Source organism: Wyeomyia smithii, chromosome 2 (genome assembly GCF_029784165.1).
Source record: "Wyeomyia smithii strain HCP4-BCI-WySm-NY-G18 chromosome 2, ASM2978416v1, whole genome shotgun sequence".
NCBI classification, from domain to species: domain Eukaryota; kingdom Metazoa; phylum Arthropoda; class Insecta; order Diptera; family Culicidae; genus Wyeomyia; species Wyeomyia smithii.
In genome coordinates, this window is record NC_073695.1 from 130,286,705 (window position 1) to 130,312,666 (window position 25,962).

The following is a 25,962-nucleotide window of genomic DNA, read 5'->3' on the forward strand; positions in this document are numbered from 1 at the left end:
TAATGTCAGCAAATAAGAAAGCACTGTTAGGTGAAAATTTTTTTTTGCTTGAATCGTTCTGGTCTCCAATTTCAGATAGTTTCGTTGAGTTTGCTTTTTGCTTAGATAGGAAAATTTTACCCAATTCGCTAAATTAAATGATTGTCTTGGTAGTGCAGTTACGAACAAAGGTTTGATTCTAATATGTATGAAATGACAGCGATTAAATAAGAAAGATCCATTCTTCTAGTATATATTATTAATTATAACGTTTTAACGTCTGAGCATTCAGAAATGCACTGTTAGATAAAATTGCAACAAATACTGGAGTTGCAAATCCCTCTACTATTTGTTTTAATGGAATATAAGAATACGGTAGTCAACGTTATGCGGTCGTGTCTTGAATACCACCCTCCAACTATTTTAATGTCAACTGCCTGGAGCATATTACGGCAGGCAACTTTCTTTTCTGCAATAGGCAATGTTCGATCTTATGAACGCCATGTTGCAGGCAAATTCCATGTTTAAAGCAATTTAAAATGGAACAAATTTTACACTTAAAATTGTTTCTAATTTAAAATTTAACAATGATTGTAAATAAAGCAATAAAAATTTTTGAACTGGAATGCTCGCTTATTGAAAGCCAATAAGAATGAGCTTTTTAATTTTTTAACAGTAAATAATGTGCACATTGTAATTATTAATGAAACATTTTTGAAACCTAACTAATAAAACAACGAAAATATGATCCCAATTACGTGGTTCATAGATATGATAGGATTCAGGGTTCCGGCGGTGGAGTTGCTATTGTAATCCATCGCCGAATCAAACATCGTGTTCTTCCACATTTTGAGACGAAAGTTGTTGAAACTTTGCGAATTGAAGTTCAAACTGAACTAGGGATTATATTTATTGCCGCAATATATTTACCAATCTAATGCACACGCGAGCACAAAAATTATTTTAAAGATGATTTACTCACCGGAAATCGTTCAAATTTTTTTATAATCGGCAATTTTAACGCTAAACATCGATCATGGAATAATTCTCAAAGTAATTCCAATACACATAGGGGTATTTTGATTGAAAAGTTGGAAAAAATTATTTTCATGCACAATAACGCTGAAATCATTCTGTGCCGAACACGCATCAGTATCGGACGTGTGATCGGTGATCACTCCGATAGAATATAAAACAAAAGACGTGTGAACAAGTGTTGGCATTGTTTGCCTGGTCGAGTGAAATAAATCCGGGTTCAAGGTCGCGCCTTTGTGCAACTGTTTCGCATCGTGACTACCAGCTGGTGCGTAAGCCGATTTGGCTGCTGGCTGAATTGTGCTACAGCAGTGGACGAGACACAAAAGAGGAAAAAGAAGAAGCCATCAGTTGAAAGTGAGTTGTATCGCTGTGTGGAGTGATTTCACACCTGGCTCGCTGCTGGTGGCTGTTTGGTGCTGCTATATTGGTGCTGCTGGCTGTAACGGCTGCAACTTCGAACGATCGGACAACCAACCTTACTGGAAGGGAGAAGTAAAAAGGTACGTGCTCTTGTCGGCGCTAGTGCGCTAGACTTAGCGGGATGGATGTAGATCCCTCGCCTCCCGCGCCACCATCCCCGAACCCCTCTGACCCTGACCCTTCTGTTACCCCCTCCCCTGTTCATTCTTCAGTCCCCCCTCGCCCCAGGCTTTACCCAGACGGAGCCCAGGGCAGCTATACTGTCTATTTTCGGCCAAAGGCGGGACCGAAATCGAAACAGTTGAACCTTTTGCAGATTTCGAAAGACCTGACGAAGGAGTACAAGGGCGTGACCGAAATTTCCAAGGTCCGGCCTAACAAGCTCCGTGTCGTGGTCAGTAACCTCAAAGAGGCCAACGATATAGCTTGCTCTGAGCTCTTCACACGCGAGTATCGCGTTTACATACCCGCACGAGACGTGGAGATCGACGGTGTCATAACCGATTCGAGTCTGTCCGTCGAGTGTATACTGCAAAGTGCCAAAGGGTGCTTTAAAAACAAAACCTGTCCCGATGTAAAGGTGCTCGACTGCAAGCAATTGCGGTCAGCATCGATCATCGGTGGCAAAACAGTATACACCCCGTCAGACTCGTTTCGAGTTACGTTCGCCGGGTCAGCGCTACCAAGCCACGTCTCGATCCACCGGGTTCGTCTCCCTGTGCGATTATATGTGCCTCGCGTCATGAACTGCCTGAATTGTAAGCAGTTAGGCCACACCACCGCCTACTGCTGCAACAAGGCACGTTGTGGCAAGTGTGGGGAGAATCATGCGGATGATTCCTGCAGTAAAAATGCTGAAAAATGCATTCACTGTGGGGAGAGTCAGCATGAGCTCTCGACATGTGCGGTGTACATGCAGCGCAGGGATAAAATAAAGAGGTCTCTCAAAGAGCGTTCGAAGCGTTCTTACGCTGAGATGCTGAAGAAGACCGTTACCACTTCTCCCATTAAATCAAACCCTTATGATCTGTTGTCCTCTGATGAAACCGATTCTGACGATTCACCAGCGGGAACATCTTACGCCAATCCTGGGGAGTTTAGAAAGAGGAAAAATATTTCCTCTCCTAAACTTCCCAGAAAAGGTCCTAAGATTTCTCAAAGTGAAATGAAAGTTACAAGCAAACCAAACAGTGCTGCGGAAAAACCGAAGCAAACTCCTCCTGGGCTTGCTAATTTAAAGTCCCAGAAGGAGTTCCCAGCACTGCCAGAAACATCTTAAACCCCAGTTGTTCTCTTTGCACATCCAGTTGATGAAACAAACTCTGGATTAGTGAAATTTTCTGACATTGTGGACTGGATTTTTGAAACTTTCAATGTACCCGATCCAATTAAAATTTTTCTTACAGCATTCCTCCCAACAGTTAGATCATTTTTGAAGCAGTTGCCTGCCCAATGGCCCCTCCTTGCAGCGATTGTATCCTTCGATGCCTAATTCAACTGCGTATATGAAGGATTCTATCTCTGTCTTACAGTGGAATTGTAGAAGTATTTTACCAAAAATTGATTCGTTTAAAGTTTTGATAAATAAAAACAAATGCGATGCATTTTCCCTTTGTGAAACTTGGCTTACTTCAAATACTGATCTCAACTTCCATGATTTTAGTATTATTCGCCTTGATCGAGACACCCCATATGGAGGAGTACTTTTAGGGATTAAAAAGTGCTATTCTTTCTATCGTATTAACCTCCCCTCGATTCCAGGCATCGAAGTTGTCACATGTCAAATGACAATACAAGGTAAAGAGCTTTGATTGCCTCAATATATATTCCTCCCAGAGCACAGGTTGGGCAACGGCTGCTCTTTGATTTAATAGAACTTCTTCCCTCGCCACGTTTGATTTTGGGAGACTTCAACTCTCATGGCGTGGCTTGGGGTTCCCCTTACAATGATAACCGCTCCTCTTTAATCTATAACCTTTGCGATGACTTCGACATGACTATTTTAAACAACGGCGAAATGACACGTATCCCGAAACCTCCAGCGCGCCCAAGCGCTTTGGATCTATCCTTATGTTTGACGTCGCTACGGTTGGATTGCACATGGAAGGTAATCCTCGATCCTCACGGTAGCGACCATTTGCCTATTCTTATTTCAATTAATAACGGGTCAACTCGCATGCGACCAATTGACATTCCGTATGACCTCACACGGAATGTCGATTGGAAGTTATACGAGGAAATGATTTCAAAAGCGGTCGATTCGATTCAACATCATCCACCACTTGAAGAATACAACCTCCTCGCGGGCTTGATTCTCGACGCCGCGTTGCAAGCCCAAACGAAGAAATATCCCGGCGTAACGATTAAGGAACGGCCTCCCACTCCGTGGTGGGACCAAGAGTGCTCCGATGTCTACACGCAAAGATCCGACGCGTTTTTGGCCTACCAGAAGGGAGGTATATCTGGCAGGGAAGGGAAGGGAGGATACCAAGCTAAAAGCTTGGCTAAAGCAAAGAAACGCGGATATTGGCGTCGGTTCGTGAACAAGACGTCGGGGGAGACATCGATGAGCACTCTTTGGAACACAGCCCGAAGAATGCGGAATCGCGTAACGGTCAACGAAAGCGAGGAGTCTTCAAGTAGGTGGATATTTGATTTTGCCAGGAAAGTATGTCCGGACTCTGTTCCTGAGCAAAATATTGTTCGTGATGCGTCTCCGGGCCACGACGCGATAGAATCACCTTTTACGATGGCAGAATTTTCCAGTTGCCCTCCTGTCCTATAACAATAACGCGCCTGGGTTAGATAGAATCAAATTCAACTTGTTGAAGAATCTACCCGGCAATGCCAAGAGGCGCTTGTTGAACTTGTTCAATAAGTTCCTGGAGCAAAACATTGTACCGCAGGATTGGAGGCAAGTGAAGGTGATCGCCATCCAAAAACCAGGGAAACCAGCTTCTGATCACAACTCTTATAGGCCGATTGCAATGCTATCCTGTATCCGGAAATTGATGGAAAAAATGATACTCCGTCGTTTAGACCATTGGGTCGAATCAAATGGCCTACTATCGGATACTCAATTTGGCTTCCGCCGTGCCAAAGGGACGAATGATTGTCTTGCGCTGCTTTCAACAGATATTCAGCTGGCGTATGCTCGCAAAGAACAAATGGCGTCTGCGTTCTTGGACATTAAGGGGGCTTTTGATTCCGTTTCTATTGACATTCTTTCGGGCAAACTTCACCGACAAGGATTTTCTCCAAATTAAACAATTTTTTGCACAATTTGTTGTCCGAAAAGCACATGCATTTTACGCACGGCGATTTGGCAACTTTTCGCATTAGCTACATGGGTCTTCCCCAGGGCTCATGTTTAAGCCCCCTTCTTTACAACTTTTATGTAAATGACATCGACGAATGTCTGGCAAATTCATGCACGATAAGACAACTTGCAGACGACAGTGTAATCTCTGTTACAGGAGCCAAAGCTGCCGATTTGCAAGGACCATTGCAAGATACCTTGGACAATTTGTCTGCTTGGGCTTTACAGCTAGGTATCGAATTCTCTCCGAAGAAGACTGAGATAGTAGTTTTTTCTAGGAAGCATGAACCTGCTCAGCTTCAAACACAATTAATGGGTAAAACGATTTCTCAGGTTTTGGTACACAAATATCTTGGTATCTGGTTCGACTCTAAAGGCACCTGGGGTTGTCACGTTAGGTATCTGATGAAAAAATGTCAACAAAGAGTGAATTTTCTTCGTACCATAACCGGACAATGGTGGGGAGCCCATCCAGGAGACCTTATAAGGCGTTACCAAACAACGATATTGTCTGTTATTGAATACGGGTGTTTCTGCTTCCGCTCCGCAGCAAACACACATCTGATCAAACTGGAGCGAATACAATATCGTTGTTTGCGTATCGCCTTAGGTTGCATGCAGTCGACCCATACGATGAGTTTGGAGGTCTTAGCTGGAGTACTACCATTGAAAAACCGCTTCTGGAGCCTGTCTTCTCGTATTCTTATCAAATGTGAGGTCTTGAACCGTCCCGTGATTGAAAATTTTGAAAGGTTAATCGAACTTAATTCTCAAACCCGTTTTATGACATTGTATTTCCATCACATGTCCCAAAATATTAACCCTTCTTCGAATATTCCAAATCGTGTCGACTTATCAAATACTTCTGATTCTACTGTGTTTTTCGATACATCTATGATAGAAGAAACTCGTGGAATCCCGGATCATTTACGCGTGCAGCAGATCCCCAAAATTTTTTCCAATAAATATCGAAACATCAACTGCAACAATATGTTCTACACTGACGGATCACTTCTTGATGGGTCCACTGGCTTCGGTATTTTCAATAACAATTTAACCGTCTCCCATAAGCTCGATAATCCTGCTTCTGTTTACGTCGCAGAATTGGCTGAAATTAAGTACACCCTAGGGATTATCGAAAAAATGTCCACGGACCATTATTTCATCTTTACGGACATTCTCAGTTCCATTGAGGCTCTCCGATCGTTGAAAGATGCTAAGCACTCTCCGTATTTCCTGGGGAAAATACGGGAACATCTGAGTGCTTTATCCGAAAAATCGTTTCAGATTACCTTAGCGTGGGTCCCTTCTCACTGCTCGATACCGGGCAATGAGAAAGCGGACTCTTTGGCTAAGGTGGGCGCAACAAACGGTGATATTTATGAAAGACCAATTGCTTTTAATGAATTTTTCGCACTTGTACGTCAGAATACGATCATCAGTTGGCAAAATGCTTGGACCAGAGGGGAATTGGGAAGGTGGTTACATTCCATAATCCCCAAAGTATCGACGAACCCGTGGTTCAAGGGGTTGGATGTAGGTCGGGATTTCATTTGCGTGATGTCCCGGCTTATGTCCAATCACTATAGATTTGACGCGCATTTCCGTCGTGTTGGGCTCGGGGAAAGTGGTATCTGTGCCTGTGGTGAGGGTTATCACGACATAGAGCATGTGGTTTGGTCATGCCCTGTACACCGTGACGCCAGGTCTAAATTAATAGCTTCCCTGCAGGCCGAAAGTAGGCAGCCGGCTGTTCCTGTTCGTGATGTCTTGGCGAGCCGTGACCTATCCTACATGTCCCTTATATACGTTTTCCTGAAATCCATCCACGCCCCAGTTTAATCCTATTCCCTTCCGCCTACATCCAACCAAACGACAAGAACACGTTAAGACCCCGGATCCGGAAACAGCAACTAGACCCGCACGATACTCTCAGGTCCCGAGGGAGACAACCCAATATGCCAGTCCGTAATATCTTGGCCCAGCAGCGGAACATATTCAATATGCTGCTTACCTATGGCGATGGAAAACCATCAAACAACAAATCAGTGCTTTTAATGCAAAACATTCTAGCTTTAAGTTAGATTTAGTTTCAGCTCGTAGTCGGCAGCGAGGATAAAAAATTTGCTTTTAGTTATTAAGATACTTTAGCAAGTAAGCTACCAGATATAATTGGCGCCGTTAAACATTAAATTGTATTTGTGCCGTGTCAAATAAATTATAGATGAAGAAAAAAAAAATATAACGCTGAAATTTTCATATTTAGCAGTTTCTATGTCTTTAATATGAAAATTAAAGTGCCTACATCCACATCTTGTAAATAATAGCACAGACTTACAGACAATCAAAGAATTGCGTAATTAACCTGTCTTCTATTTAAAAGCTGACAAGGGGAATAAAATTGCTATTTTGAACAAAAATGATTACGATCAACAAATGTTGGAGAAAATTAATAATGGCCCATACAGGCAACAGAGAGTCAACCCTCTTGCCGACATGGTGAAAAATTTTGAAAAAACTATCAAAGAATGCCAACCTACTTTTGGTGACGCTTTGAAAAATCTTCGTGTTTCGAACCCTTCTCTTCCTAGAAAAAAGGGTCTCCCTAAAGTACATAAACCTGGTAAGGAAATGAGAGAAATCGTTTCTGCGGTGGGGGCACCAACAGAAAAATTGGCAAAATGGATAGTCAAGGAATTTCAATCAATGCCGAACAAATCTCCTAGTCGATCTGTTAAGAGCACAGAAGATTTTGTTGAAAATTTAAAATCATCGGGGGGTATCAACTTTGGCGAGATAATGGTTTCTTTTGATGTCACAGCACTTTTTCCGAGTGTTCCAGTAAAAGAAGCTATAAATCTTTTGGATGATTGGCTTCCCTCCCAACGATGTGACAAGCCTTGGAAAACTAAAGTACGCAGTTACTTGAAGTTAACTCGACTTTGCATGGAAGACAATTATTTTTCATTTCGTGGGAAATTTTACAAACAAACAAAAGGAAGCACCGATGGGGAATCCGCTTTCACCTTTATTATGTGAGCTTTTTATTGCACATTTGGAAAATAAACTAAATGAAAAAGACTGCTTACCAGATCGTTGGTGGAAGTATGGTGATGATATTTTTTGTATTTTACAACAGGGGGACTTGGAAAGTTTTTTAAGAATTTTGAATGGTATTCATAAATATATCCAGTTCACTTTGGAAATTTCTTTGCCTCTCAGTAATGAAGGTAAGAAAAACGAAATGGAATATATTTTTGATATTGGTGAGCGGAATGGATATAATAGAAGAGCCATACAAGCCATTTATGATAAAAAGAAAAAAAAATTAGAAAATTTGGTATCGATATTATCTACAGTAGTAGAAATAATCAAATTGAAACAAGGTTGGGGTCTACTAAAAACACTACAGGCATACCTCGATTTTACGCACATGCTCGTTTTTGAAATGTGCGTAAAATCGAATTGGACGTAAAAGCGAAGCAAGATTTTTAATATTTTTTATAACTCAAAATTGATTTCCGTAATTTGAAATTTGCAAACAAACATGTAAGGGTACATCTAATTATTACGTAACGCACGAACGAAAGGTGAACGGTTTGGAAAGTCTTACCACCCATACAAAAAAATTTCAAAGTCCTAAGGGGCCATCCACATACCACGTGGACAGCTTTGGGGGGGGGGGGGGGGGGGTTGGCTAATGTCCACGGTCCATACATTTTTTTAGAATTTATATGGACAGTTGTCCACGTCTATCCACGTGGTATGTGGATGGCCCCTAAAAAGAATTGCATTATTTGTGTTACCTAATTATTAGACGTTCTCTAATCCATCATGCACAGTAGTGAAATCACCTCGATTATTTAAAAAATGCTCCTTCAGCTGCACAAAGTAGTTCCACAAAAAATGTCCCAGTTTTAATATTTTTATTGTCATTTTTGATTTGGCTGAAACTTTGCATAGACCATAGAAACGTCTAAAGATGCCATTTTGTGCTATTGGTATTTTTTTAGGAACACGACTTATTTTGTAGAAGCTATTTAAAAATGCTGTTATGGGACGGTATTGATTATTACTAATATTTCGAGTGCCAAAACAGTTTGTTTGATAAGTGTGACGTCTTCAACAACGTTGTAGATAATAGTTTTGTCTTCTAAAAAATAATATTTTTTCGAAAATAAATTGAAAAAAATAAAAATTATTATCTAAAAAGCTCATTTTCAGAAATCTAACTATTTTTCGTAAAAATTACAAAAGATTACCTAGAATTTTTTTTTTTAATTTCTCTATGATTGGACAGTTTCAATGTTTAGGTAAACTTTTGCAGTTTTTATGAAAAAAAATTTGTTTTTAAATGATCTATTTTAGATAAACAATATTTAATACAATAATTTTCTTATGACTTTTTTTCAAAAAAAAAAAAAAAAAAATTTTTGACTGTATATTTTTATTTTGGAAAGACAAAATTATTAATTACATCTTTGTTGAAGACGTCACACCGATAGAAGACATCGTTTTGGACTGAAAATAATTGTGATCATCAATACTTTCCCAAAATAGCATTTTAAATAGCATCTCAAAAATGAGTCATGTTGTCCAAATTCATTTCAATTATTTATTAATGTATTCTATTCGAACTTTTCTGACTCATCGTATTCATTATGCACTTCTAAAAAGTGCCTTCCCTGTTTTGGTGTTACACAGTTTATCAATGACTCTCAGTTTTTGAACGACATGAAATAAAACAATTTCTAATTTCCATTAGGTGCTACAGGGTGGCCACTCTACCGGGAAAAGCCGGGAATTTCAAATCACCGGGAAAAAAATACGGGAAAACCGGAAAATAAGCTTCACGCCGGGAAAATCATCTTCCTTCATGTCCGCCGTTTTATTTGTTCAACAGTTTCTGAGGAAATGTCAACATGAAAACCTGTTTTTCGCACTATGACCTAACTGGCATGATTCTGCCGGTTAGGGGAAAGCTGGTTAATGGTTTCAGCCAAAGTCGACAGCAGCTTCGCAACCAGATCTGCGTCAAATAGATTCAGGCTTGGTCAGGTGGATAAATTTACTGCTCCATAACATATATTGTCAGATTTTTAGAGAAGTCAAAAAGTAATCAGCGCACAATGGTCGGAAAATTGAAATTTCCGGCCAAAATTAATTTTTTGTGCCAAATTGTTGGTTTTCCACTGCAGATGATTATGACATATAAGAAAAGTTTTGTACTGGCAAGGGGCTGTATATAAACCACGTAAACTAAGGAAAATGTCTTGTGTTTTCGAATAAACGTAAATAACTCGTTAGTGGAACGAGACAAACGATTACTGTTTTCAGCAAAGATGCACATAATAGTAAAACGCTTCTTATGGCTTTGAGAGTTAGTTCGCGATTTCTCACTTTTGATAGGAAGATGCACATAATAGTAAAACGCTTCTTATGGCTTTGAGAGTTAGTTCGCAATTTCTAACCTTTGATAGGAACATCCAAGAGATATGGTTTCTTCAGCAAAGTTGGAAAGCTATTCAATTCAAACAACTGTACTGACGACACGACTAAGTAAATCTTGATTGTAGAACCAGCAAATGCTGATACAGTTTTCTATGGTCTTGTTTGTAAATTGTTTCAAAACGGTGCTTGATTAATTCAATGCAATCATTTATAACATTTTCTGTTCTAGGTTGTATGAACAAACTCACTAAATTGATCTTATTAAGTTCCTCGTAAGACATTGCTCGCTTCTTCGTAAAACGCTTGAATAAAACTTCAGAACTGTAAAGCACACATAAAACTTTGTTTCGCCACATACACAAGCAATCAGACCGACTCAAAGGAATGAACTAGAATCAGTCAGCCATAAAAGACATATGAGCCGCATGATTCAAGAGCATAACAATAGGTGTGAGATTGCGGGTTTACGCGTGGGAGTAGTTGTGAGATTGACGGTTAACTCAATGGAATTTTGTGAAAGAAAAACCTGACGGCAATGTTGGGAAGTTCGACCATGAGAACCTCCATTTGTTTATGCTGTATGCCGACATATCCGGTACACAGCTTCTACTTCGACTCTAACCGACGAGTAAATGCAAGCTCGAACCATTTGTTTAACTCTGGCAGTGATATTTGTGTTTGGTGAGAGAAGTTTGCGTGTGGTGTTTCATGGCCGTGTTTTCATAAAACAAACACTGGAAATCTTTTTAGGGGATAATAAATAATTTTTTTATTCTGTTTAGCATGATTTCACATGAATAATCGCTAAGTCCCTTAGCGATGTTGTAATGGGTTAACAAAATAAATTTCAGAAAAAAACTTTGGGTTGATAAAAACAATCGTTTGAAAATAATAAAGATACACGCGAAAATCAATTTATTGCTAATATTAAACTTCTTTTTTATCAAACTTTTTTCAAAATTTTCTCAAAATTTTCTCAAAATTTTTTTTTACTTAAGTGTGTACAACTGAATAATCATACTAATTTTAAGTTTTTCCAGTATGTTTTTGAACCTAATTGCTATAACATACGTTGATAAGTCTCCATAAAACTCCAAAAAATCTCATAAAAAATAAAAAATTTAGAATTATCTTTTTCTACAAAAACGCAAATTTTACTAAAACTTTTAACATATGTTTTAAACAACGTATATTCTAATAAACCAATTAATCTAATCATTTCACGTTTTTTTAGTGTGTTTTGAACCAAATTGCTGTAATATACGAAAAACTTTGTTGATAAATCACCCAAAAATTCAAAAATTGCAAAAAAATGGAAAATTTTCAATCATCTTTTTCTACAAAAACGCAAATTTTCCGCAAACTTTTAACACATATTCTTGAAGGGCACAAGTAGGGCTCTCAGACACACTATCAGGTGCTGTGCTTACATTTAATGTTTTTGATGGTCAAAATTAGGAAAATTACGCGTATTTTCAATGTGGCCTACGACTGACTCTGCAGGGTTGAAATCCATTACTCATCCTGTTTTAGGAAACTAATTTCATAAGCTTTCAATCGTTTGTGAACATATCATGATAGCTTTAGTAGGTTTTTAAATACCGTCTGCCGGGGTGAGATTAAGCCACGGGGGTGAGATTGAGCCAAAACGGGAAATGTTTGTATGTTAAATTACTTGCGATTTCCAAAACCTAATACCTCAAATTCAATACTTATGAAACATGACATATTTATTCACAACTTAAGATGGAATATAGATAATATCAGTGAACTGTTTTGCTTCAAGAATGTTTCAAAGTACAGGGTGAAAAACATGCGCAAATAACGTTATCCAAAAATGTCCCACGAAAACCAACCCGATCAAGAAATCACATCAACTTACTGCTCAGTTGGTACGTTAGGATGTCTCCAATGTGTTGAGGAAATATTAAGCATTGAGTCTGTGCCGGCTCAGAAAATAATGTTTCTCCAAACTGTACACTTTTCGAGCCCTTTTGGGGTGAGATTGTGCCAAGCTATATTGAACGGCACAGTGTGTGGAATTCACATTCACGACAAAATTATATCAGTATACACCAAAACACTTGCATTCTTTACATTTGGTATGTTTTTTTTCCCCACAGCATAAGGTATGTTGTCTAACTATGGAATTCTTTGAAATAATGACTAAAAGCTTGAGAAGCTTTCTGTTGTTAGATGGAAATTTTCAATGATTGATATTACTTATGGAATGTAACAAAACTTTGTACACCAATTCTATATAAACAGATGACTTTAAAGCGAAGAAGGAGGGTTGTGGGTACGTTTCCAGAGGTTTTGAGATCTCCAATGGAATATACAGTTGTCAATGACACATAATAATTGAAACCAAAAGTCTTCTCAAACTTCATGCCCTAACGTTTTCCCTTTTTAGGCTACCTGGAGACGCCACTATGTGTATAGAGACTGTCTATAAGCCACGTTCTCATAACTAATTACTCTATGTATCAATTTGATCCAGCCATACATTTTTTTATAATTCATATGAAACATAGTTTCTGATCAACCCCTTAAGGCCCCTTAATACCACGTTGTTTATGGTCGTCCCTATACTTACTGTTTTATCATGTTAGTTATGTGGATTGTTCGTAGACACACTACTGTTCATTTAACAGGTATTAGTTTCAACTTTTTGTTTTTGGCACAATCTCACCTCATAGAAGGGGTGAGATTGAGCCAAAGTTCATGTATTTTTAGTAAAATTATGGTTTATTGTAACTTAACCATATTTGTTGTAGTTGTTAACAAAACATTCTAGAATGCATTGGTGTATTTTGGATCGAATTCTTTGCTTAAATATGTGCGTTACAAGCTTGAGAACAAAAAAGCATCATTTTTTGGCACAACCTCACCCCGGATGACGGTATTCCAAAATATTCAGAAAAACTATTTTTCTCCGTTTCTGAAATAGGTAACTTTGAAGGGATTTTTCAACATGAACCGTTTTTTCTATCAAGATTTCATTCAAAAATTATGAAAATATAGATAAAATACTACAAAATCATGTGCTCAAAACATCCTGAACATGAAATTCGCATTTTGGTAATTTTGGCCACTCTTTTATATAGGGACCGTCTTATGTGCAGCGTCGTGGGAGGCGTATTGAAACTTCTTGTGAATAGTGTTCGACATCGCCTCGGGTAGAATCCGGTTAAAAGTCAGATAGGACCGGAAAATTCGATTCTCGATTTTATTACGAACCGGACCGGAACGGATCTACCCGGTTTGTACTTCTCGATGTTTGATATGATTTTAATCACAAGCAGCACATTTATATTGCGGATCATTTTAATTGCATTTGCAAGTTACATACTTTAAAGAGAATGTATATGAATATTTTTAACAAACTGTGTTCGTCTCTTATGTTGCGGAAACTAGGTCAATATCTGCTGAAAGTTCGTTAATAATATAAACAATCAAGACTGTTATTTTCAACATTCTCCACATTGAGTGTTTCGCAAAAACAAATAGTTTTTTTATTCTGTGTTCGACCTTTTGACTACTGGACTTTGTTGGGGAAAACGTCACCTTGAGGAGCTATTTGTTAAAAATTTTTTCTATATCAAAAAAAAACAGTAGCTAATAATATTTTTTTCAAATTGTTTATTCAGAATGTCTTCTTATACATTCCATTGGCCCCAGCTCGAAAATTTTGTAAGTCCCAGGATCGAAGTTTTTCGAAAAAAAAATTGTTTTGAAAGAACAGATCTCAACGTTTCATGCATTTTGCAAGATGCATCTTGACAGTGTTATGTGCATTTTTTCATTGGTCACTCTGAGGCTCTTCTTCCCGAAGTCCGCTTGAAAATTTACCTGAGGACATTTTTCGAAAAGACAAAACCTCAATACCCTAACTCTTAAATTCATCCCATGCAGTTTATTGGTATCCTGATACAGAAGCACTGCAAGCTCGAGAGTAGCTTGACAGAGAAAGAAGCAGAAGAAAGCAAGAAAGTGCGAAAAGGCGATTGTCAACGATTTGGAGATAAAGAGGGTGAAAATTATGCAGCAGATCACTATGAAGGTACTTGCTTACGTCGATGATCAGCTAAAAAAGATGAATGAAAAATGTTTTTCATAGTTTTGTAACAATATTTTTGCAAGGCATAAATAAGCATGTGAAAATTGATTTTTTTCTCATATGTTTTAAAAATGAAACACCGGGAAATTTTATAAAATATCATCGAAAATACCGGGAAATCGAAAATTGATATTGAGTGGCCACCCTGGTGCTATCCATATCCCACGTGGACATATTTTGGCTAAATTCAGACTCTCTCTCTCTCCGTGGTAAAACGATAAAAGAAAATCCCGAAAAATTATACGAACCGTGATCACTTTCCTACCTTCCACCTCCAATTTAAGCTAAAACGTGGTATATGGATAACCCCCTATGCTGGAACGATGTCTAATGTATATATTACCTGCAATGTGTGCAATTAAAATAAAAAAAACATTTGACTTAAAAATGTGTTTGAAAAAAGTGTGCATAAAATCGAGGTAAAATGTGCGTAAAATCGAGGGTGCGTATAATCGAGGGTGGGTATAATCGAGGTATAGCTGTATTGACAAATTGCATAGGGCGGGTGTTTATAAAGTTGCATGTCCACATTGTGATAAGGTGTACATTGGTCAAACTAAAAGAAATTCAGACATCCGGTTTAGGGAACATACTTCAGGGGCCTTTCCTAAACCACGTGGTCATATTTTGGTCACTTTTTATACCCCCCGTACCCTCCCGTGGTCTTTTGGCAACCCCCCCCCCCTCCTCGCGACTTTAACCACGTGGTCTTTTCATTTGTCAAGTGCCAAAAATTCGCTTTAATTTTTACATTTTTATTATTAAACTTTCAGTACATTCTATATTTCTAAAATGCAAAAGCTTCATTCTTGACTTGGTGGCAACCATAAATTATAAGTCAGGAAAAAAGACCACGTGGTCATTTCGTAAGCACCCCCACCCCCGTGCGTGGTCTTTCGTGGTTTTTTAACAAACCCCTCCGTCCCCCTCTTTATGATCACGTGGTTTAGGAACGGCCCCTTCAGAACTTATAAAGGCTAAAAAAGACTCAGAAAAAGGAATAACTCACCATTTCAGATCCAAAATAGCCGAACATATTTTTCATGAAGATCACGCTATGACAATATTAGGCTAGTTCGATCAGTAACATCCCCTTGGAAATTAGATGTCGCAGAAAGTTCAGAAATTTTCAAACAAAACCCAGCTACCCTCGTTAACAGTGATCAGGGTAATCATTTCTCTTGGCTATTTTCTCCACAGTACAAATAAGCACTGACGAAGGCGGTAAGTAAGCGTTGAAATACGTATATGCAAGTGATAAGTGAAAAGTGATAGAATTAAATAGTGAAAGTGGATAAGAAGTGTAATTTGTAGTGTAAATATTCTATCAAGACGCTCGATCAGAAGTTAATAAATTTTTAATGAATGTGTTGTGTAGTTATTTTTTCCCCCATAATTGTTCATAGTTACAAACATCATGGATCAACAAACGTCATGGACCAGACAAACTTGTAGACAAACTAATTCTAAGTAACTTTGTAAAAAAACTTTTTTGTAGACATTAAATTTGGTTTCCAAAAACAGTCTTGTCGCTCTATTTTTTCAATTCAAATTTCAAAACAAAGTTTTCTTCGGTAACTTTAATCAAAAATACGCCAATTTTGACGAAAACACATTGTCGATATATTGTACAGATGAAGAGTTTTCACTATTTCTATGAGGCCCTTTTGATATATTGAGTCTCCGTTTAGGGCAAACATAAATAATATTTTTTGGTATCATTTGAAAGAACAAATATTGTGTAAATATTGTGAAGAAATACCGAAAGTTGCTTAAAATTAGTTGATCTACAACTGTGCCGATGAATGTAAACATTTATTTCTGCAAATAAAAAAATTAGTTTTTTTATTTAGTCGATTTCAGGACCACCCTTATTTTCATTTGCACTTAAAAAATAGACTAAATATAAGAAACAAATTCTTAGAAAAAAATTTTACTCTAAAACCACATAATCGCATCTAAAAACTCATGTCCGCCTACATTGCCTTACTGTACCACTGTGCATTGTTGTTGAATTTCTGTGAGCGTTTGACCGACATTCTCACACACGAAACTGAATTTACTCAATTTTAGATTTAGTTGACTCAATTTCATACTTTCACAGAAAAAAATATGTCGCAGTTTTCGTGCGTATATTGTTTGTATGTAAAACCTGGGAGGGAGAAACGGATACGAAGCTGTGTGAGTGTCAAAATGAACCAGAATGAGCTGTCATTGACTGTCAATTTGAACCAAGGAAAAATAAGCATTTTTTTGCGATGAGTATTGTTATAACTGAAAGGTATCGCGTTGCTCGAAAAAATATTCATCGCAAATAGTTTTTGTATTCATTGTCGTTTTACAAAAAAAATTGGTTTGTTTTTACGTAAAATAATAAATTTCATAAGCTTTAAGTGATAATCATGCTAGCGTACTTCGATTATCAAACTTGCGCTTTTCATGATTTAAGGCTTTGGTTACAATTTCGAACACACTTCATCACGGTCAAACTCGAAACTTTGAAAAAACTTTGAAAAAACTTTTATACAATGGCTTTTAACTTTAACTTTGATACAATTTTATACAATTGAAGGAAACACAGACTCTAAAAATTAGTCTGTAATATTTGCACATTCAGTATTCCTTCGTTTGAGTCATGCATGCGTTACAGCAAGAAGATAGTTACACGCTATCAGAAAACGACGCATGTGCGTGTTCTCTGTTTTGAGTGTAGTATTCGTTTCTCCCTCCCAGTGTAAAACTAACGCCATTCCGGGAGTTAAATACTGATAATATAATAGATGTAGCTTATCGAGGCACGAAGAAGAAATATTCAAATAATCAGGTCACGACGTGTAAATGGTGAACTAATCCCAAGTTGCCATATACGTGGTTCCCTGTGTAACTTCACTAGCTCAGATCCATCACGGAAAGCAACTACGAAATGTGCGGCCGTCAACCTCAAGCTCAATAATCAGGTCACGAAGTGTACAAATAAATGAATGTTTCAATATCTCGTGGAAAAGATAAAAGGAAAAACCGCACAATGGTTGTCAATAGTCGTATATGGTTGTTGTGCAACTTTTAGCTTAGATAACACTTGAATGTTCTATCAATTTAGCAATTTAAGTTTCGATACATAAATTGTTGTAATTGGTTTAAAGCTTTATTATATTATATATAAAAGATATTCAACAAAACAAACATAATTAGTGATAACAACTGTTATGCAAAAACTATTATTTAATGTTTAGTTTTCTTCGTTTTGAAAGTATTTTTTTGTTTTTTTTATGCCTCCGAATTTTTCGCTCTCGAGTTCTAATCTTCGTATTCATCACTTGCAGCTTTGCTTTAACCAGCATATTTATGCATTTACCAGCTGACCTGGCAAACTTCGTCCCACCTATTTTTGTGTTTAATTTAATAATTTTCAACATTCCAAATTCATTGATTTCTTGCGATTTGTTTATATCGTTTGAAATTATTGGTTCTATCGGAAACACTTATATTGGGTAGTATTCAGTTATTTTCGTTGGTTTCCAGAAACTGAAAGTGGTTATCTTCGAATTCAAGATGGTGTCCAGGGTCAATGCTTGGCTTCTATACATTATTTCGATTACAGAAATATTCATATGCAGTAGTATTCGGCTGTTCCCAGAAGTTGTCATCTCACAATTCAAAATGGTGTCCGAGGTCAATTTTTAGCTCCATGCATCATTCTGGTTAAAGAAACACTCATATTGGGTGGTATTTGGTCACTTTAGGCTATTTTCCAGAAACCGAAAGTCACCACCCTGGATTTTAAAATGGCATTTGGAGACAATTTCTGGCCCCTGAGCGTCATTCTGGTTGAAGAAACACCCATAATAGGTGTTATTTAGTCATTTTCGGCTGTTTTCCAGAAACCGGAAGTCACCATCTTAGAATTCAAAATGGTGTCTGTGGTCGATTCTAGCTCCTGTGTATCATTCTGGTATCGAAGCATCTCATATTGGATGGAAATCGGCCGGTTGGAGAAACACCCATATTGGGTGGTATTTGGTCATTTTCGGCAGTTTCCCATTCACCGGAAGTCGTCATTTTACAATTCATAATGTTGTCTGAAGTCGATTTGTAGCTTCAGTGCATCATAACAATCCTGGAAATACCCATGATGAGTGTTATTTGGTCTTTTGCCACTGTTGTTTAGGAACCGTAAGTCGCCATATTGGATTTCAAAATGGCATTTGGAGACAATTTCTGGCCTCTGAGCATCATTCTGGTTAAAGAAACACTCATATTTGGTTGTTTTTGGGTCATTTTCGGCAGTTTTTCAGTCACCAAAAGTCGCCATTTTACAACTCAAAATGTTGTCTGAGGTCGATTTGTGGTTTCAATGCATCATCACGGTTTCAGAAATGCCCACATTGGGTGGTATTTGGTCATATCTCGCTGTTTTTCAGACACCGGAGTCGCCATCCTGGATTTCAAAATGGTATTCAGAGACAATTTCTGGCCTCTGAGCGTCATTCTGGTTAAAGAAACATCCATATTAGGTGGTATTTGGTCATTTTCGTCTCTTTTCCAGTCATTGGAAGTCGCCATCTTACAATTCAAAATGTTGTCTGAGGTCGATTTGTGGCTTCAGTGCATCATAACAATCGCGGAAATACCCATATTTGGTCATTTGCCGCTGTTTTTCAGAAACCGGAAGTCGCCATCTTGGATTTCAATATAGCATTCGGAGACAACTTCTGGCCTCTTAGCGTCATTCTGGTTAAAAAACACCCATATTAGGTGCTATTTGGTCATTTTCGGCAGTTTTCCAGTCACCGGAAGTCGCCATTTTACAACTCAAAATGTTGTCGGAGGTCGACAAACGTACAAACCGTGGAACACCACCCATGGATAGCCTCATACATAGGCGAGCTTTATTATTATAAAATAATCGGCCGAGTCCACTTCACAATGAAATGTGCATTTTTTTCAGTGTAGTGTGTCAAAGTTACTCTTTTTCACATGTCAGGTAGCCTGACGATAATTGGGCAGGTTATTAATGTGCCAGTCGATGTTGCACAGATGGTGAGCAAGCTCCCACGGCAACTAGATGATGATTGCGCCTTCAATGTGAATCTAAAGAAGCACATGATTCACAAATCGAACTATCTGAGTGGATACGTGAAAAAGGCAGCTGTGAAAGCTTGGCTGAAATACCTCCTGCCTACTTCGCTCTACCGGCAGTATGGTATTGTACAGGATGAGAAAAATCTGACGGCTATCGGATCAGCACAGCAGCAACCTGGACCATCCCGGAGGATGGATACCATGGTTGATACAGAGGTCGTAGATGATTCAAACGAGACAGAATTGCTCATTGGCCAACAACATACATTACTATGGGATGAAGATAAATGTTTGGAAATCGCTCCAGCACAAAATCGGACGCCGCTGTCTATTATTCACGATGAACATGCTGAAGCATTGTCTTTTCCGGATATTTATCTGGGCCATCCGCGTACATTTAATCCGGAAATCCACGTGACAGCCTTTATGATGGCTACCAGCGAGATACGCCGTCGTGATCGACGTGGTGCGAAACCCGAACACGTTTTATATGTAGGCATGAAAATTATGCGCTTGCGTGTTTCGGAAGGGTTGCGAAACACTTTTAAGTGTATGGGAACGTCAAGTATCACACGCGCACAGCTCGGCGATAAGCGGTTCCTGGAAACTTGTATCGAGCGGAGTCTGTCGTTTCTTCAAAGCATTCCGAATTCAATCCAATATTGGATGAAGAGGAAACGGGACGTGTTTGCAATGATTCGACAGCTCGGTAAACCAACAATGTTTTTAACACTGAGTGCAAATGAAACTCGCTGGCCACATCTATTGAAAATTTTGTACAAGCTATCCAGTAGATACAGTGGCACAGATTTACACGACGTAATGCAACAGTTATCGGCACTACAACGAGCAACACTAGTGAATGAAGACCCCGTAACATGTTGTATCTACTTCAATAAGATGGTCAATGTAATCATGCAACTGCTGTCGTCATCCAAATACAGTCCTTTTGGAGAATACAATGTTATAGACTATTTCAAAAGGATCGAATTTCAACATCGTGGTAGCCCTCACGCCCATATTTTGCTTTGGCTAAGAAACGACCCTCGTGAAAGCATTTCCGAGGGAATGCCGTTGACCATTCGTTTGATCGATCGACTTAGTTCCACAAGCGTTGAAGATCTGCCAGACTCATATGGCAATCAGGTAAGTTTGATATTTTCAGAATAATTACCAGTAAAAATAATTTGAATGTCTTATAGGTTCATAAACATACGTTCACATGTTTTAAACGCAATGAGAAGCAATGCCGGTTTAATATACCTTTTTGGCCAATGGATCAAACACGTGTGTTGATCCCAATCTCGTCCGATGATACTCGCCGTGATCAACTGAAACGACATTGTACAAAGCTACGTGAAGCGTTGGAAACCAAAGTTTTCGACACATTCGCAGAGTTTCTTGCTGACAACAACTGCACGTACGAGTATTATCTCGATGTGATTCGCTCTTCGCTAAACCGACCTACCGTCATGCTCAAGCGATCCATGACTCAATCATGGACAAATCCATTTAACTCTTGGATTGCTAAAACACTGAGTTCGAATATGGATATTCAATTCATTCTAGAGGAGTTCTCGTGTGCGGCTTATGTCGTTGAATATGTTATAAATCGAATAGAGGCATAAACAGTTTACATCGAGACCTCATAAAGCTTCAGTCTAAATATCCGGATGAAGATTATACAGGACTTTTGAAGAAGGTGAGCATCAAAATGCTAAATTCGGTGGAGCTGTGCGCACAAGAAGCTGCTTGGTATTTGCTCCGACAACCGATGTCGGAAAGTAGTCGCCAGGTATAACTCAATTGTTGTCTTTCATTCATAACGTTACTAAACACATTCTTACAGGTCGAATTTATACCAACGATGTGGCCCCATGAGCGGATAAAATCAAGAAAGTGTAACAAGCAAATGGACGAGGATGGTATTGAAAGCGATTCTACTGATGTTTGGAAGTTGAATATCGTCCAAAAATATGAAGCACGAGAAGGATTACACGACATATGTTTGGCCGATTTTGCAGCCTATTACAATAAAGAAAGAGGTGCTGGTAATTCATACAAAACACGTAGCTTGCCCCGGGTGTTACGCTGGCGTAACTATGATATGTCGGAGCTTTCTGAATACAAACGAGAGATGGTACTTTTGTTCTGGCCCTTCAGAAACGAAGTGTGCGATATATTCGACAGCAACAAGTTCCTTCAGTTATGCGAGGAAAACGAGGCTGCCATTCTTGAAAAGCTAAAGGAGTACGATACTGAATTGAACCTAGAACGGACCATTGAAGAGTACCTTCGAATTAATGCTGAAAATGATGAGCAACATGACACCGCAACCAGAAAACGTGATGAATATGCTCGAGCCATCATAATGGAACCGAATGATGACGATATCACGTATTTGCCAGTCGGACCCATGGCAGCTGTCGTTGAGCAGAGGACGAATGTGGTGTCGAAGCAGGATTACTGTACCATGGTGCGTGCAACTAATCCAGAGCAGAGGAATTTGATTCTGCAACTAATTCATAAGTTGCATAGTTTCGATGTGGATGAGAAACCGTTGCAGATAGTTTTCACTCGACCGGCGGGATGCGGTAAGACGTTTACGCTTCGGATCTTGATGGAGACCGTTAACCGCTTCAGTCAGGCGCATAATAGCCAACACAAAGCATATGTTGCATGTACCTCAACGGGTAAAGTGGCTATTGCTATTGGTGGAACTACGGTGCATTCAGCGTTCCGAATAACGATGTCACGAAGGCAGAGCTCAAAGCTGAGCTTTGAAGCTTTGCAACTATATCGCAATGCTTTTGCCAACGTAAGAGCTGTCATCATAGATGAAGTCAGCATGATTGGTGCTGACGTGCTTAATACCATCCACAGCCGCCTCCAGGAAATCACAGGGAATTATAACGATCCGTTCGGAGGAATGTCGATTGTCTTCTGTGGTGACCTGAGGCAACTACCTCCAGTAAACGCGCGGGCAATTTACAAACCGTGTGCAAATTCAATGCACGGAGCTATACTCTGGCAGTCACTAGACTTCTTCCCGCTGGTGAGAGTCATGCGCCAGACTAATGAGCAGTTCTCCACAATCCTTACCAAGATCGGAAACGAGGAACGGCTGGTCTCGGACGAGATTAAGCTAATTGAAAGTAGATTCCGAACAGCTGAGTGGTGCAAGCAGAATGTAACAGGTGATATTCGTCTGTTTCATCGTAATGCTGACGTTGAACGCTACAATTCCGAAGCACTAAGCGATCGAGATGCAGTGGACTGTGTGACTGACGAGGTATACTCTGGATACAGGAACGCTTCGCAGTTGGCCAGCGCACGCACCAAAATGAATAAGATGAGTGTTGTGGAGACTGGGGGTTTGGGATACATATTGCGACTTGCCGTTGGAACGCCATACATGATCACTGTAAATGTTGATGTTGAGGATGGTATCGTAAATGGCGCTATCGGTGAACTACAATATGTGGAGCACACTGAAGACGATCTTCAGCAGCCAATCACCAAGCTTTGGATCAAATTTGAAAATGATTCTATAGGGAAGACATTGAGAGTCAAATCGAGGCCTCATGTGTGTTCTAAGCCTGGCGTACTTCAATCTAACTAGACTCCAATCAGCGAGCGATCGGCAAACATTTCGTTAGGCGCCAGCATTAAATGCAAGCGAATTCAATTCCCCGTGGTGAGCGCAAATGCTCTTACTGTACATAAATCTCAAGGTGGCACGTTTTCGGAAATTGTGTACGAATACGACAAGGGGCAAGAACAGCAGCTAGTGTATGTTGGGTTGTCCAGAGTAACAGCCATCGAAGGGCTTTATTTGACCAATGCCAAAGACATGTTTAAATTCTTCCACGCAAAAGGAACCGCTTCACCAAGAGCTCAGGAATTACGAACAGAACTGCAACGATTGTCCAACCACCAGTTGCGTACCATCGGGAAAGAGATTATCGACGCGATCCAGACTCATAACGTAGCTTGCAAAGTGATGAGTGTTAATGTGCAGAGTCTCAATGCACACTTATTAGATGTGACCCCTGCCCAGGTACTGATCCGTGCAGATTTGCTAGCTCTCAGTGAAACATGGCTTGAAGATGACGCATTCGTTGAAATTGCTGGATTCAACTTGATTACTCAATCCAAACATGCTGCTGTCAGAGCCGGTGGCGTGGCGATTTACCAGTGCATGGAACTGTTGACTGCTACTGCACACACCATCGAAAAACTTAGTGAACACCACGACGAGCAACTATTGATTGCAGACCATTATGGTGATATATGTGTAGCTGAGATCACAATTAGTAACACCAGAGTATTACTTTTCTGTGTCACCAGGTACTTTGCTATAGTTATAATTGTTTACTTTCATTGATTCATAAGGTATTTTCTTATTACTCGCAGATACCACGACCAAACAAAAGAAATTTTTCCTGACACGCAACCTTATGATGTACTCTCGAACAGATATGCCCATAGCTGTCACTGGGGACTTCAATATCGACATCTCCAAACAGGAGAATATTGAGTTTGTTGACTTCATGCAGAAGTATCTTCATTTTCAGTTTCTGACCGTACTCAAGCAACAACATTAGGAGGCTCATGTTTAGATTTGACGTTTACAAGGAACCTCCGTTCCGAATGTATGAGGTACTGCTCGTATTTTTCATACCACAGGCCTATTCTATCTTTGCTTACAGTATGAATAAATATGTGGCAAGCATAATTATTTTCAAAGAAACATAAAATAAATTACCCAATGTCTCTTAAAAATGGTTATTTACACAGGATTTCAAAAAATTTTCAAGCGTTTCAACCCGATTAAGCCAAAGGCAAAGAACATGAAAACACATCGTCAGAACCCGGTAAGCTAGCAAGTACAATTGCATTACTTGCAACCAATTAACATCTTGCTACTTCTGGCAGACTTATACAGAACTCAAACACCGTTAACCGTCTTAACCCGATGGAGCTATTGGAGGCAAAGAATATGGCTACATATCGTAATATTGTGGTGAGTTAGCAAATACATTCACATACTGATATAATAATCAATTGCATTACTTTTAATCAATCAATATCTTGTTTCTTCTGATAGATTTGCACAGAACTTAGAAATATCTTTAAGCTTGCTAACCTAACAATGGAGCGAAACATCAGTCGGTATCAGAAATGTATATCGGTGTCTAACAAAGATTTAAATATCACGAAATTTTACTCGGAGCCGATATTCATAACATACCACAGATCCTTACTGCTTAAGCCCGACCGATAAAACGATTTTCTTAGAATAATGAATGAATAAATATGTGGTAAGATAGCAAGCATAATTATTTTCAAAGAAACATAAAATAAATTATCCATTGTCTCTTAAAAATGGTTATTTACACAGGACTTCAAAAAATTTTCAAGCGTTTCAACCCGATTAAGCCATTGGAGACAAATAACATGAAAATACATCATCATTGCCCGGTAAGCTAGCAAGCACAATTGTGAACAGGCCTTCCAAGAAATTAATAAGCATTTTTGATTCTCATGAACTCTTGCATTACATTCCCATGGACAGGAATATTCTTGTCCATGCATGTTTCTTGAATTAGGAATACATCGCGACATTTCGTTCTCACAGACAGGTTCTGAAATAATAGCCGCGCATGTATGATTAATGAGCACTTCCTAAAGCACTCAGCAATTCTACTAATTTCAAGAGAACGATAGTTTATTATTTTTTTTCTGTAGCATTCGAAGTCGAAATGCGACGCTCCGTTTCCGATGAGAACGAAACGATGACGGCCACATGGCAAATACCCTAAAATAATAATAATAATAATGAATACCGAACGATTTTCGATTGAGTAAGTGACGCCTGTCTGCGAGTAAATTGAGCGAGACGGAAGATACAAATGCATAACTAACTAATTAAAAGTGTAAGGATTAACAAGGACAGGACGAAGAATCGGACAAGAGAATTGTTTCTCTCCGACTCTTTTTGGTAGGGTAGAATTAAGTTTGAAGGTAATTAATAAAACATTCGATTTCCAAAGTAGAATCAGTGCGGATGTTTTAATTTCCTGCACTTACAGGGACTCTTCGTGCTTATCACAAGTCCCTGGCAAAGCTAAGTCTTTGCAATTGCATTACTTGCAACCACTTAACATCTTGTTACTTCTGGCAGATTTATACAGAACTCAAACACCGTTAAACGTCTTAACTCGATGGAGCCATTGGAGGCAAAGAATATGGATATATATCGTAAAATTGTGGTGAGTTGGCAAATACATTTACATATTGATATAATTATCAATTGCATTACTATTAATCAATCAGAATCATGTTTCTTCTGATTTGCTTTGAACTCTGTCATGACCCGATTAGGCCGCTGAAGGCAAAGAACATGAAAACACATCGTCAGAACCCGGTAAGCTAGCAAGTACAATTGCATTACTTGCAACCAATTAACATCTTGTTATTTCTGGCAGATTTATACAGAACTCAAACACCGTTAACCGTCTTAACTCGATGGAGCTATTGGAGGCAAAGA

General features: G+C 38.9%; 2 protein-coding genes across 2 annotated transcripts in view; one reads left to right on the plus strand and one right to left on the minus strand.

Moving 5' to 3' along the window:
* The window catches only part of LOC129723908 (translation initiation factor eIF-2B subunit gamma), a 184,763-nt gene that overhangs the window by 39,325 nt on the left and 119,476 nt on the right, over positions 1–25,962 (minus strand). The window lies entirely within an intron of this gene.
* On the plus strand, positions 19,978–21,879 carry LOC129723913 (uncharacterized). Its single transcript, XM_055678414.1, has 3 exons — positions 19,978–20,555; positions 20,612–21,204; positions 21,259–21,879. The coding sequence occupies exons 1-2, from the start codon at positions 20,076–20,078 to the stop codon at positions 21,035–21,037; spliced, it is 906 nt and encodes a 301-aa protein (XP_055534389.1). The 5' UTR covers positions 19,978–20,075; the 3' UTR covers positions 21,038–21,204; positions 21,259–21,879.